The sequence below is a fragment of the Crassostrea angulata genome, chromosome 1 (genome assembly GCF_025612915.1).
Source record: "Crassostrea angulata isolate pt1a10 chromosome 1, ASM2561291v2, whole genome shotgun sequence".
Taxonomy (NCBI): Eukaryota; Metazoa; Mollusca; class Bivalvia; order Ostreida; family Ostreidae; genus Magallana; species Magallana angulata.
This window is the reverse complement of record NC_069111.1, coordinates 20,890,085-20,902,463: the sequence shown is the minus strand read 5'-3', so window position 1 is coordinate 20,902,463 and position 12,379 is coordinate 20,890,085. Positions and strand designations below refer to the sequence as shown.

At 33.6% G+C, this 12,379-nt stretch overlaps 2 protein-coding genes across 2 annotated transcripts; both read right to left on the bottom strand.

The window, feature by feature from the left end:
- Positions 1-282: 282 nt before the first annotated feature.
- LOC128162308 (uncharacterized) lies at positions 283-4,834 on the bottom strand. The gene is made up of 7 exons (XM_052825462.1): positions 4,708-4,834; positions 3,357-3,488; positions 3,022-3,117; positions 2,729-2,818; positions 2,428-2,532; positions 1,019-1,495; positions 283-824 (listed from the first exon to the last, which is right to left on the bottom strand). The coding sequence occupies exons 1-7, from the start codon at positions 4,729-4,731 to the stop codon at positions 567-569; spliced, it is 1,182 nt and encodes a 393-aa protein (XP_052681422.1). The 5' UTR covers positions 4,732-4,834; the 3' UTR covers positions 283-566.
- Positions 4,835-5,899: 1,065 nt separating this feature from the next.
- LOC128167990 (splicing factor 3B subunit 6-like) lies at positions 5,900-8,841 on the bottom strand. Its single transcript, XM_052834028.1, has 4 exons — positions 8,695-8,841; positions 7,730-7,848; positions 7,007-7,145; positions 5,900-6,536 (listed from the first exon to the last, which is right to left on the bottom strand). The coding sequence occupies exons 1-4, from the start codon at positions 8,716-8,718 to the stop codon at positions 6,447-6,449; spliced, it is 372 nt and encodes a 123-aa protein (XP_052689988.1). The 5' UTR covers positions 8,719-8,841; the 3' UTR covers positions 5,900-6,446.
- Positions 8,842-12,379: the final 3,538 nt, after the last annotated feature.

Sequence of the window (12,379 nt, the reverse complement as noted above, 5' to 3'; positions counted from 1 at the left end):
GCGCAATTCCGTTATCTCTACAGATTTATGTTGACTATTTGTGTGTGCAAATTATCTGGTTTTTTTCTTCGCTTTTTTTAAAATCAATTATAGAAACAGTTTTGAATGCAACTTTGATTGTAGACAAACCCTCTCACGCTTTTGCTATTACAACAACATCGTTTAACAAAGATACTCTCCAATATTGTTTGAGGACAATTATTCTAACAGCCAACAACAAATAATCTCTAAAATTGTAAAATTTTATTTTCCATATATTATTAACGATTCATTTCTAAAAATTATTAAAGTTTATTGTATGTGATAACTCAGTTTATACAGTTTTCATAGCAACGCTGCTGTATGGTACAAATAAAAACAAAAGCGATTTCATGCATGAACTGAAAACAGATGTTTAATAAAAAGAACAAAATAATAAGGATAATCCAAAAATACAACGTTAAAAAATACAGTGGAAAGTCACAAGCCAGTTCTATTTCTGATTAAAAAGAATTGTATAAAAAAATCTGAAAGACTGAATTCAAATTCATCCAAAACGACGGTCGCTGCTTTATTTCTGACCCTGGTTACAGAAAAAGGTTAAGGTCAATGAAGCAATCCTGGCAGGGGACGAAACGCTCGGAACCACGAAGTTCCTGACAGGAGTAGCGATCCACAGGAATGAGGGTATACTCGGGGTCCCACGGGGACACGTCTACAGCCCTACGGGTGTTTGCCGGCTCCTGTGGAGAGATGTTTAATTTGTCAAGAGAAAACTGTTGGAGAAATTCGTTGACATCGTCGTCCACAATTTCATCGTTTTCTTCAATATTCTTTGATAAGACCTGGGGGAAAAATGTTATGAAATATAGAATGTGTTTAAAATAAAAAGTGAATATGTGAGTAGTTAATTAGTTACAATTTTTGAGAAACTCGTTATAATCATTCATTGTCATATCCATGTAAATTTGTAATGAAGTCTCATATCATTTTTTTTTTTTAGCATTTCATGAGGAATAGTATAATAATTAAGACTTACGTTATGTTGACAATTTACGGACACCGACAACTTTGTTCTCTGAGGTAAACTGATACTGCATCGAATTCCCCTTGAACCAATAACAACCTCTCTTTTGTTTTCATTCAGAACTCTTGTTATCTCTGGAACACATGTCTTCTCTTGGGTTCCCTGTGGGAGACCCGTTATCACGGATCCTTCCCGAGAGGCCCCGATGGTCTGACCCGGCATAACCTGTACAGCACTGCTTGTCTCAGGTATTTCCTGTGGGACCGTCCTTGCCTCCCTTCGAGTTTCCTGTGAGGCATTTGTGAAATCTAGTACCCTCTGGGGGACAGGTATTGCCTGTGGGACCGCCGTGGTTTCTCTTTGGGTATTATGGGGATTATGGTGGGTCTGTGGAGAGACTATTGCTACTGGTCGCTGTCTGCTTAACTCCTCCTCCTCCTCAAAATTCCCAGGATTTCTGAGCCATGTCTCATTATTTGTCGAGAATTCCTATTGGGATAAAGTAACCAAATAACAATGAAAATATGTCAGCACAAATCAAACACAGTCGACATTACAAATAATTATGTAAGTCTATACACATGCATGCATTTTTTTCAGTGTAATATAAAATCACTTATTCAGTATTAAATACTTTTATCGTGTTGATTACAATCCATACATAGTATATATGTGTATTAATACCGGTATACAGTTGTTGACTGGGCTCGAGGGCAACAGTTGATCGAGGCCGAATGCCGAGGGCAACAGTTGATCGAGGCCGAAGGCCGCGGGCAACAGTTTGCGAGTCGGTCCGACAGATCAACTGTTGTCCGAAACACAGTCAACAACTGTTTTGTTATACCCCTACTAATTTAATAACTCGTTTTCGTAAAATATGACGTCACCGGTCAACAGTCTTTTATAACAGTCACAATCCAACAAGTCCAGCCCAACAGTCAAAATGATGGATTTTTTTTTATAGAGTTATATTGTAACTGTTTGACATGTGTATAACAATTACTTCTATTGTTTAATCTAGAATTGTTTATAGTAATCCCATTTGCCATCCCTCTGACCATTGAATTAGACGAACCATTGTTCGGTGATGCTATTTGTACAGTACTTGTCTGAAATTGCGTTCCAACATTTAAACATTAAGAAATGTCCGGTAAATAAAACGGTTATCATTACTAATCATTCACTTTCACATAGTATAAAATCATTTTTAAGAATTTAACATAAAAGATCGTGAGAGGGATAGAGAGATTCATAGGTGTACAAATACTAGTAGTCTAGCAATCGCAACTTCTCGGGCCTTTCCGGCAGGTTCCGAGCTTGCCGGAAAGGCCCGAGGTAAAAAAAGACTAAAGCGAGGTTCTACCACTTACGCTTAATACCTTATTATTTTTTTTATATCGATAGAAAAACTAAATTGTGACCTCCATGTTTGTTCTCGACATGGCAGATGACGAATGGTTGATCATTTCCGGTCTCTTGTGAGCACTGTTGGTGTCTTCAGGTCTTGAATACGGTTCATTTACTCGCTTCATAAAATGAAAATAAGATAATTGATAGCAGTTGGTGTGTAATGTTTCAAAGCTAAAACGTTCAAACGCAAACTCAAGAAGCGTTAAAAAAATAGAATTGGATGCGTCTGGGTGTTGGTTCTTTTTTTCGCAACTAAAAACTAAGGTAACTTTATATACTGCATTGAAGTATTTGCAAAATAATTCTGCTTACCGACTCAGCCCTGGTCAGCGAACGATGGTGGGGGATCACTGTAGAGGTTATAAAGTGACGGATTTGTTCTTTACTCAGCACACGATTTGCCTTTATGAAAAAAATAACATTTCATACACAAATAACTTCCATCCATGCCTACTTAATCTTCATACAACTGTGAACATTAATTCTATGGTTGACAGTATTGTATATATTATACTTTAAAAACTTTTGAATTTTTTTTTGAATATGAACATTTAGTTTTCTTTGGTAGGCAGAAAAAATATTTATTGAGTACAAGGAATACTAACTCCGCCCAGCGCCGCTCTGCCCACTGTGCGAGTGGACCCGGTGAACCGTGACACCCCATGACCAATCGGCTGAGATCGATTACTTGGGGGCTCGACCTTCAAATAAATCAAATTTTGAATTTAAATTTAAACACAGGAGTCTTTTCTAAACTCTTTATTTAACAAACTTTTGATGGAAATTTAATTGAAGAACTGGTAAGATTAGATTAAAGATCGAAAGAAAGGAGAATATAAGGATAAACAAAAGAGGTTTATTTTTCACCAATACCAGAAACTTATAATAATATATGTACATGTATTTGTAATGTGTATGATAAAACTTCAAAAATAAAGACCTCCATATCATTCATATTAGTCATATGTGTCCCGGATATATTGGACGTGGTAGGTAAATCCATATTCATTCTCTCGTGAGAACGTGGAGACGATTCTTGGGCCTGGTAAAAATCGGACTCTTCCAGTCTGTTCTGTGATATAAGAACAAAAAAATGAATTCTCATAAACATCTTCGAAAGGAAGAAATGATGAAATTTGATACAGTATGATGATATGGTTTTATGCATATAATGTGACACATATTTTAGTGAATCTTTTTTATTTTTTATATTAGATGAATTCATATTTTTATATAAAATAAAAGTAATATATAAAGTAAACTGATGCTGCGCATTTATGCTTGCAATTTTAGCTAGGCCCCGAAGTACCAAATACAGTCCTTTAAGTTGTGATATTGTTTGAATGTATAAGTCATAAAGATAAATCAAAGAAAACTTTGAATATCGCTCATTTAAAAAAGTAAAATTTAGGTTTCTAATGACTTAATCGTCTACAGTATCATATGCATAGTATGTGGATTCCTATTTAATATAAAAAATAAAAAGGAATAATCTATGTATATTTTCGCTAGTTGTAATCGTTTATACGGAATTTTCCATTTTTAAGAAAGCCTTATAAGTCTATTTGTCCTATCTATTTATACCACGAGAAATGAAGTCTACAAGCTACATTAACTATCTCTATAGATTCAGTTGGATATTTTTAAAACTTTACTTGACACCATGAAGTCCATATCTTGACATCTGCGAAATCGCGATCGTTTGCTTTTCCCCAAATATTGATAGTATGGTGGCATATCTAACTTTTTATGTCGACATGCAACTTATTTATGTTAACATGCAAGATAAATATGCTGACATGCAACTTATTTATGTCAACATGCAACTGATTTATGTCGACATGCAACTTATTTATGTCAACATGCAACTTACGTATGTTGACATGCGAGATAAATATGTTGACATGCAACTTAGAAGTTGTACTATGTCAACATAACTAAGTTGCATGTCGACGTAAATAAGTTGCATGTCGACATTAAGAAGTTGCATGTTAAAACATAATGAAGTTGCATGTTGACATCAATAGGACGTGTATCTAGCATCTTGGATGTCACATGTTGGCGATATTAGAAAATTTTTTAAACTCTTATTTGATTGCAGTTTTCTTGCATGTAAACATAGTTATGTTGCATGTCGACATAACTATCTTTGATGTCAACATGTTTATCTTGCATGTCGACATAATTAATAGAAAAATAATTTGCACACAAGAGGCAGAGATATGCCACCATATGACAGGCCTATACATCAATTTAAAAAATGTATGTAAATGATTCCACATCATCATTACCCTTTTAGGCATGTAGGAATCCATCTTTTAAACTGTTTTTGACTTCCGTTATACAGTTTTGCTCTGCGGAAAAGCACGTCTTGCCTCAATTACTGATGCTGAAACACTAGCGATGTAACCAAAACACAACGCTAGCCTTGGCGATCATGACGTCATCAATCGACAACATCCAATGAGCGCTGCATTCTTAAAATACATTGCTAATTTTAGCTATTGGGATTTCCGTGGAATTCGTCTGCTAAAAAGTAAGGGGAATTACTCTTAAAATAATGCAATTTTTTTTCCAAATTAAACTTTTATAAAAATCCTTTTGATATAAATCCAGCTTGCCAGAAAGATGGTTACCATTATCTAGGGTTGCTGCAATAAATTTTGATACAAAGAAAAGTTTTCTTTACAAAACCAACGAAGTTCGCATCCTGGTAAACTTTTAAACATTGCATCAATGGCAAATCCTCGAACATTTAATACATATATGTATAGGCCTAAACATTAATAACTGTGTTTTTATGTTTAAAACAATGCAAGTCACGCAGTGACTATTGCAACATCAAAATTATGATCTCTTGACCCATTTTGGAAATTAAAGTTTTTACTTTTCTATATTTACTGAGTATATATGCATATAAGAAACCATATTTGATATGAAGGTCGACATTGCAAAAAAAAAAACATAACCTGCGTTACTGGGTACGGGTTATGTAATTTTTTTTCTGCAATGATCGCTACCTTCATAACCTGCATGAAACATCAAAGACAGCATTTCATTGTTTATATTTACATCTTTCTTTTAAAAAATTGATTGTTAAAAGTAAGTAAAATTCACTAAATTACTGTTAATTTACATCAGTATGTTAGCTAAAAGAAACAGCCAAATCGTCTCCTATGGCAATTTGGGTCGGACGGCATCATGATTATTTTGTGAAGTCTGTGATTTTTATCAGGTCGCTGTAGGTTTCTACCAGGCGATAAGCGGGGCGTATAGATTTCAGTCCTGTCATATTCAGTTGCTGTAAGTTTCGACTATTTGATAAATGGTGTGTGTAGACTTCAGTCCTGTCAGTTTCAGTCACTGTAGGATTCGACCATTTAATAAATGAGGGGTGTAGAGTTCAGTCTGTCAGTTTCCGTAAGAAATACATGTAGAGGGAATCATACTCCGTAGATATAATTATATACCCCGGTACCAATGAACTTTTAAGCATTGCTATTTATTTTCTTAATTAAATATTTGAGTATTTACATCAAACAAGCATAACAGTGTATTTATAAGTTTATTTGCTCTATGGACAACAATATTACAAAAAAAGAACAATTTTGCAATTCACAGTGCAAAATCTGAACAGACACTAATATTCATATGATATAATAAAAGATCTCTGGACAATGTGCTGCCTTCCTAAATTAACAATTTTAGTTTCATCCAAAACAGAGAGAAAAATGCATCTCCCATTTGAAAACTAGAAATTAAAAGATGATAACGAAGGGATTTACAAACAAAATTATATACATGTAATCCGAAACATCTAAAATGATGTTGTGCAGTCCCTCCGGTACTTTTAAAAGATATGAAAAATGCTCACATGATTTGATTGACACTGTTTGTGAATACTTTACACTTGTGAAAAATGTGTATTGGATAATAATTATCCATCCCTGTCAGATCAATCAGTGAGGTCTATGAGCTATGAAAGTGGTGGATGAATGTTCATGATAATATCAACAAAGAACTGCAGTTTTCACTTTTTCTCTGGAGTTGATAGTCCATATTTTTGTTTCATTTTGTCTATGTCTTCTTTCTTCTTGTTATCGTCTGTCTTTTTGAATGCCTAGACGAAAGAAATAAAATGATTAAAGAATACAAAATATCAAATGCATGACTTAAAATTTTGAAAAGCTTGCCTTCAATAATGCTGACCAATATTTTAGTGAATTTGATACATTTGTATCTGTTTTGGCTAGTAAATTTCAATTGAATTGAAACACAGATTGCTCAAATGCAGCAACCTGTAAATTTTTTATATGCTAGTACTTTGAAATTCCAGATATCAGCTTGATTAAGCATTTTTTCAGTACATGTACAAAGTATATATCGCTATTGAGTAAACATATTGTAATTCAATATTTTTTCAACGAACAGCAATACATTTACAATGAAATATCAGAACTCTTAAGTAGCCTTAGCTAAGAAGTTAAAACTTGTAACTGTTCGACATCATGAAAAAACGGGCAATAAAATTTCCAGTAACAGTAGATTAAGATGAAATATATTGATTATTATAGAATGTCCCATACTGACCTTGTTTGGCTGGAAGTAGAGCACGACCAGGTATCTGTTACAGACGTTGAAGCCCGACAGGTGATCACAGGCATTCTTGGCATCAAATATGTCCTCGTACACAACAAATGCTGTTCCTTTGGTCTCAGTCGTATTGCCCCTGTAAATAAACATAAAAATAAAATGTAAAAATAACAGAAAACCCTATGCAAGTCTTTATATCATACAGTTGTATTATACAGTATACTAGAATTACAGTGTTTTAGGAACAGTGTATCCCTCATCAATTATATGGATATCTGGATTTTGATATATTCAAGCTACACAGCAGCTTTTTGAGCTCAAAATCAGAGAAAAACCTGCAGTGGTTGTTGAAATTTGCATGTAAAGATTCAGGGGGGGGGGGTATGGGGAAGACAAATACGATTGCGGGAGAAATTTGTCTCCCGCGCGGGAGATAGGTTGGATGCGGGAGATCTTAGATTTTTAGGCCGTTTTGCGGGAGTCTCCCGCGCAATGTGGGAGGGTTAACAGGTATGATATCAATGCATGTACAGTACAAGTATAATGGAGAATGCACCTTCCTTAATCTTCTATAAAAGAAACTTAAATCCCCAATTCAAAGAGCAAAACTCACCAATTAAATTCTCTATTAGGTAGAGAGAGAGAGATTTAAGACACTGACCTTGTAATTTTACTGAAAAAAAAAATACATATACAATTACTTTTGTTAATTAAACTTACACTCTTATTTGTCTTATGGCTCCATATTTTCCAAATATATCATACATTTCCTCTGCAGTAATTTTGTATGGCAGGTTTCTAACATACAGAATCCTGTTGACTTCTGGAGGAAGCCTTACCTACAATAAACAAAGTATATATTTAATTTATCATACACTTAAAGTGAACAATCTCATAATTTAAACCCGGGATGTAGAAGCTGCTAAAAATGATTTGACAGCGAGTTAATGTTTATTATTATGTGATATATGAATGCAATAATGTTTAAAATGTATAAATAAGAGGTCTGTAACGAAAATTCAGGGAAACTGGAGTCGAAACATTGGTCGAAGCGTAGACCGTCTGTGGTTCCGACATTTACACATTTTTCGGAATCAAAACATGAGGGCTTGTGAAAAAAAAGGATGTAGGCTATGCCTGTCCATTTCTCAAAAGAGAATAGATCGGTACAGTGCTGGATTTGTATATTGCTGCGGACTCGAGTTCAAACCTTAGCAGAGGCAATAGCGTTCTTAATCCGAGATTCCTCTGACTCTAACCCCAGCTTTGACATTGTGATGTCACAATATAAAACCGGGGGTTAAAGTCAAGAAAATCTCGGATTATAGCGTTCTCTGTCAACTACATTTTCTCATAGACATTTTGCAACAAATTAAATTCGGTTTTTAATGACATTTGAAAAAGAGTGCATCTTTTCCATTTAAACTTTGTTAGACTACAACAGTAATTGTTTAGCTTTAAAATTTTGTTGATAGAATTTCATGATATCCCCAACCAAGGCTTTTTCTTAAATAAAACGGTGAGATTCTTATGACCAACAGTGAACATCGAGTTATCCTCAGACCTCTGATTCTGGGTTTAATTCTAAACGTCAAAATACAACACAAAATATTGTTTTAACTGTATTCAGGAGAAACATTCTTATAAAATCAGTAGCAATAGAGATTTAATATGTGTTTTCTTACGTTTCCCTTTCTTGTTAACGCCATTGCAATCTTTAATCAACGTTACACAAACGCTTGCGGTTCGTTGTAAACCCGAAAATACCCACTGTACCTTAAACAAAAAACCAAAATGCAATTTTTAAAAATGTATCATGATCATGTTGATATTCTGCCTGAAGTTAATTTTTTTTATAAGAATAACAATTTTTATGATAATAAATTAAATTTGTCTAAAGACATTATTGAGAAAAAAGAGAGATGACGTCATTTAACGAGATTTGTCAACTCGTTCGTAGTTTTATTTTCTAGAAAATATCCTTCCGTAGCATACGATCGATTATTCACATTACTCATTAGCACGGGATAAAAGAAGAAAATGGCAGGTTCTCCTACGGATGAAAAACAAGTGGACCTTAATAAAGGTATGGATATTTTCCCATTAATTAGTTTTTGGTAAAATAGTTTTGAGGCGTAAATAAGATTTTTCCTTGACCCCGTCAACGTGGCTTTCATGTTTACATTTCGTTCAGCTGATATACCACATACTATAGCACAGTATAGGCAGTTCCTGTTCGGGGTGTGATTTAAAACAAGGATATAAAGAAAGATGCCACAATTATTGCAAATTCAATAAAATACAAATGCGGAAATATTTGGATTTGTCAACACTGAATTTACTGTCACATACTGTACAGTACATGTATTCTCACATGACATCTGTCATAAACCAACTTCAGCATAATTTTCATTGATTCGTTGCAAGGTCCATTGTAGGTACTCAACGCTTTATCTCGTGGGATAATCAAATTTATAATGGGAAAACTGTCAAACATAATGAAAAATACTGTCATGTTGCTACTGAGTAAGACAATTGTCTGAAATGAATGAATTGAGCAATTTTAAATGCAACTACTGGTTAGAAATAGACTGGCTTTTACCAAAGGTACTTTGTTATCAGATGGATGTGATGATCTACATTTTGGACATGGTTTTAGGATGTATATACATGTTTATTGAGTTAATACACAAAATGTTTATTGAGTTAATACACAAAATAGAACCATTTTAACAAGACCTTGGACTTTGGGTAGTTGCGTCAAACAGCATTGTGACATGTAGGCCTGTCTATTTCACTGCTGGCCTCTCAGCTATGGCTCTTTGAAATCAACAAGATTTGTCTGGCTTTTGAGTTTTTTGTCTGGCTTTTGACTAAGCAATCAGTGCATATTTCGTTTGAAACCGCATCATTTTAACTTGTTTTGACGCAAGAAATAGATAGCTACGTCCAACCAAAAGTCTTGTTAAAATGGTTCTACCATGAATTCTAGAGAATGTACCAGTAGTTGTCCCTTGGTTCATCTTAACATCATAGTTTGTCCCAAGATATTTATGCAGCACTTTTGGACAATATTTAATAAAAATACACTTGCTTGTTAAATAAGTGCAATTAAAATCAATGAAAGGAAAAATATCCAAGATATCTTCATTGACACATTACTGTGGAATCATTATATTTCTTGGTGGCTCAATTTTCGTGGAATTCGTGGGTACCTCTCATCCACGAATTAACATCCCCCATAAATTAATAGATTAGGGTTTCAAAGTCATATTTTCTTTTGTTGGTATGAGTAAATATACGAAATTAAGCCCCCACGAACCTGTAAAATGTAAACTTTTAATCCACAAAAATTAGTCCCCATGAATTTAAATGATTCCACAGTATCATTTTTCATTTGGAAAAATTCACAGGAACGAGAACAGATTTCATATGGAGATTTATTATGGAAAATGTTGACATCCTTTCTCCATTTGAGAATACATCACACAATTTTAACGTTATCATTTGGGGTATTTTCTTGTCATGATAAATCCCTGTAGACTTTCTTTTTACCATTATATTGAAACCTGACAAGAAAAAAGGGGTGTTTCCAAAAAGAAACCTTGGATTTTTTCATTCTTTTGAATGAACATTGTTTGAACAAATAGGTATTTATGAATATCAAATAATTTTAAAAAATGTGCTGCATAAAGAAAATGCATCTCAAATTAAATATCTACAAACTTAATGATTTTTATTTTGAAACACAGTATACAACCTTATTTTCATTGCAGTTTATATTTTATGATAAAATTGTTCATGATTTCAACAATTTTGAAGTCGATGTATGATTTTAGATCTCTCTCTCTCTCTCTCTCTCTCTCTCTCTCTCTCTCTCTCTCTCTCTCTCTCTCTCTCTCTCTCTCATGTTTGTAGATCTTGATGCTAAAAAAAAAAAAAAATTAAAAAAAAAAAAAATTAGTTTTGACTCACCCCAAAATCCAAATGCAAATTAGAAAATGATGTATTTTGCGAGACTAACATTAACAGGTATCTGTGGTTTAATTCTTACTATTTAAAATGGACAATGTTAAGGATTATGGTTTACCTTGTTTTCTTTTTACTAGTCGTATCTGTTATTTACTTTTAAAACGTATATTATAATCAGATCAATATGTAAGCAGAGGTATACATCATTCTTAATGAATTGTTGATTTAACCATTGTTAACCTAAATAAACAATGATGAATATTTTGGCTTTCATGCAGATGAAAAAAATTCTAAGCTTAAAATGTCCATGCATGTTCACAAAATGCAGTGAGTTCACAACAGGGATTTTACAGACTAATTAAAGCTTGTTTGAAAGGACTATATTTGATATGGTCAAATATATGCCCCCTATTTTAACCATTTTTTAAAAAGGATCATATCAAAGTCAAATCTTCATAAACCATTATACAGAGGTTGACTATCACATTATTCTTGATGCATGTATTAGTCCATCTTCGCTAGCCAAGGGTTTTCGGTCCACTTTGCTCCTCATAAAAGTGGACCGAAAACCCTTCGCTAGCAAAGATGGTATTAGTCATCATTGTCCAAAGCTGTTAATCTGTGATGTCACCAAAAAGGGCTTATTACTGCAATTTTGTAAACAAATGAAAATATTGCCATTTTCCCGTCCTATTTTGCCTTTGGAAGTTTAAAGCGCAGATCTGCATGCTCAAATAAGATTTTTACATATGTTTTTGTTCATATTATTATATACATTATAGTTTTATCAGAGATTGTGGTAGATTCTCGTAATTTCAGTCTTATTGCCTAGACCAAATTCAAACAGAACTGTACATCACAGTTGTACTAATAATCATGCGCGTGATGTTTCCCAGTCAAAAAGCTGTCAGAGAACACCCATATCTTACTCCAAAACATTAATTTATCAAAAGCAGACAATCTTTATGACTTCATTTCTACATTATGATGTCAATGAGGTGAAAACATTTTAGGTACTTAATTTCGATATGATTTTAACTATCTTCATTTTTCAAGCTCTCTGTAGAACTTTAAATTTGGTGGTGAGAAATGCATAATACTGCATATAGTCCTTTTAGTTTTCTATTTTCGTAATTTTCAAGCACTACACTGCATCCATAGGAAGTCTGCCTTGATCAAAAAACTGCATAATGCAAACTATATTTATATATAGAATGATCTTAAAAGTGGTATTTTGTCATTTTGCAACATAACTCAGTGCATCTCCTGCAGATCACACTGATGCAAATAAGAGGTACAAACATTAAAACATGCTATTACAGCTAAGTGCCAGGGACATGCAATTTTCATTCATTACAAACTTTTTGTGTTATATATCCAATTAGTATATAATATGTT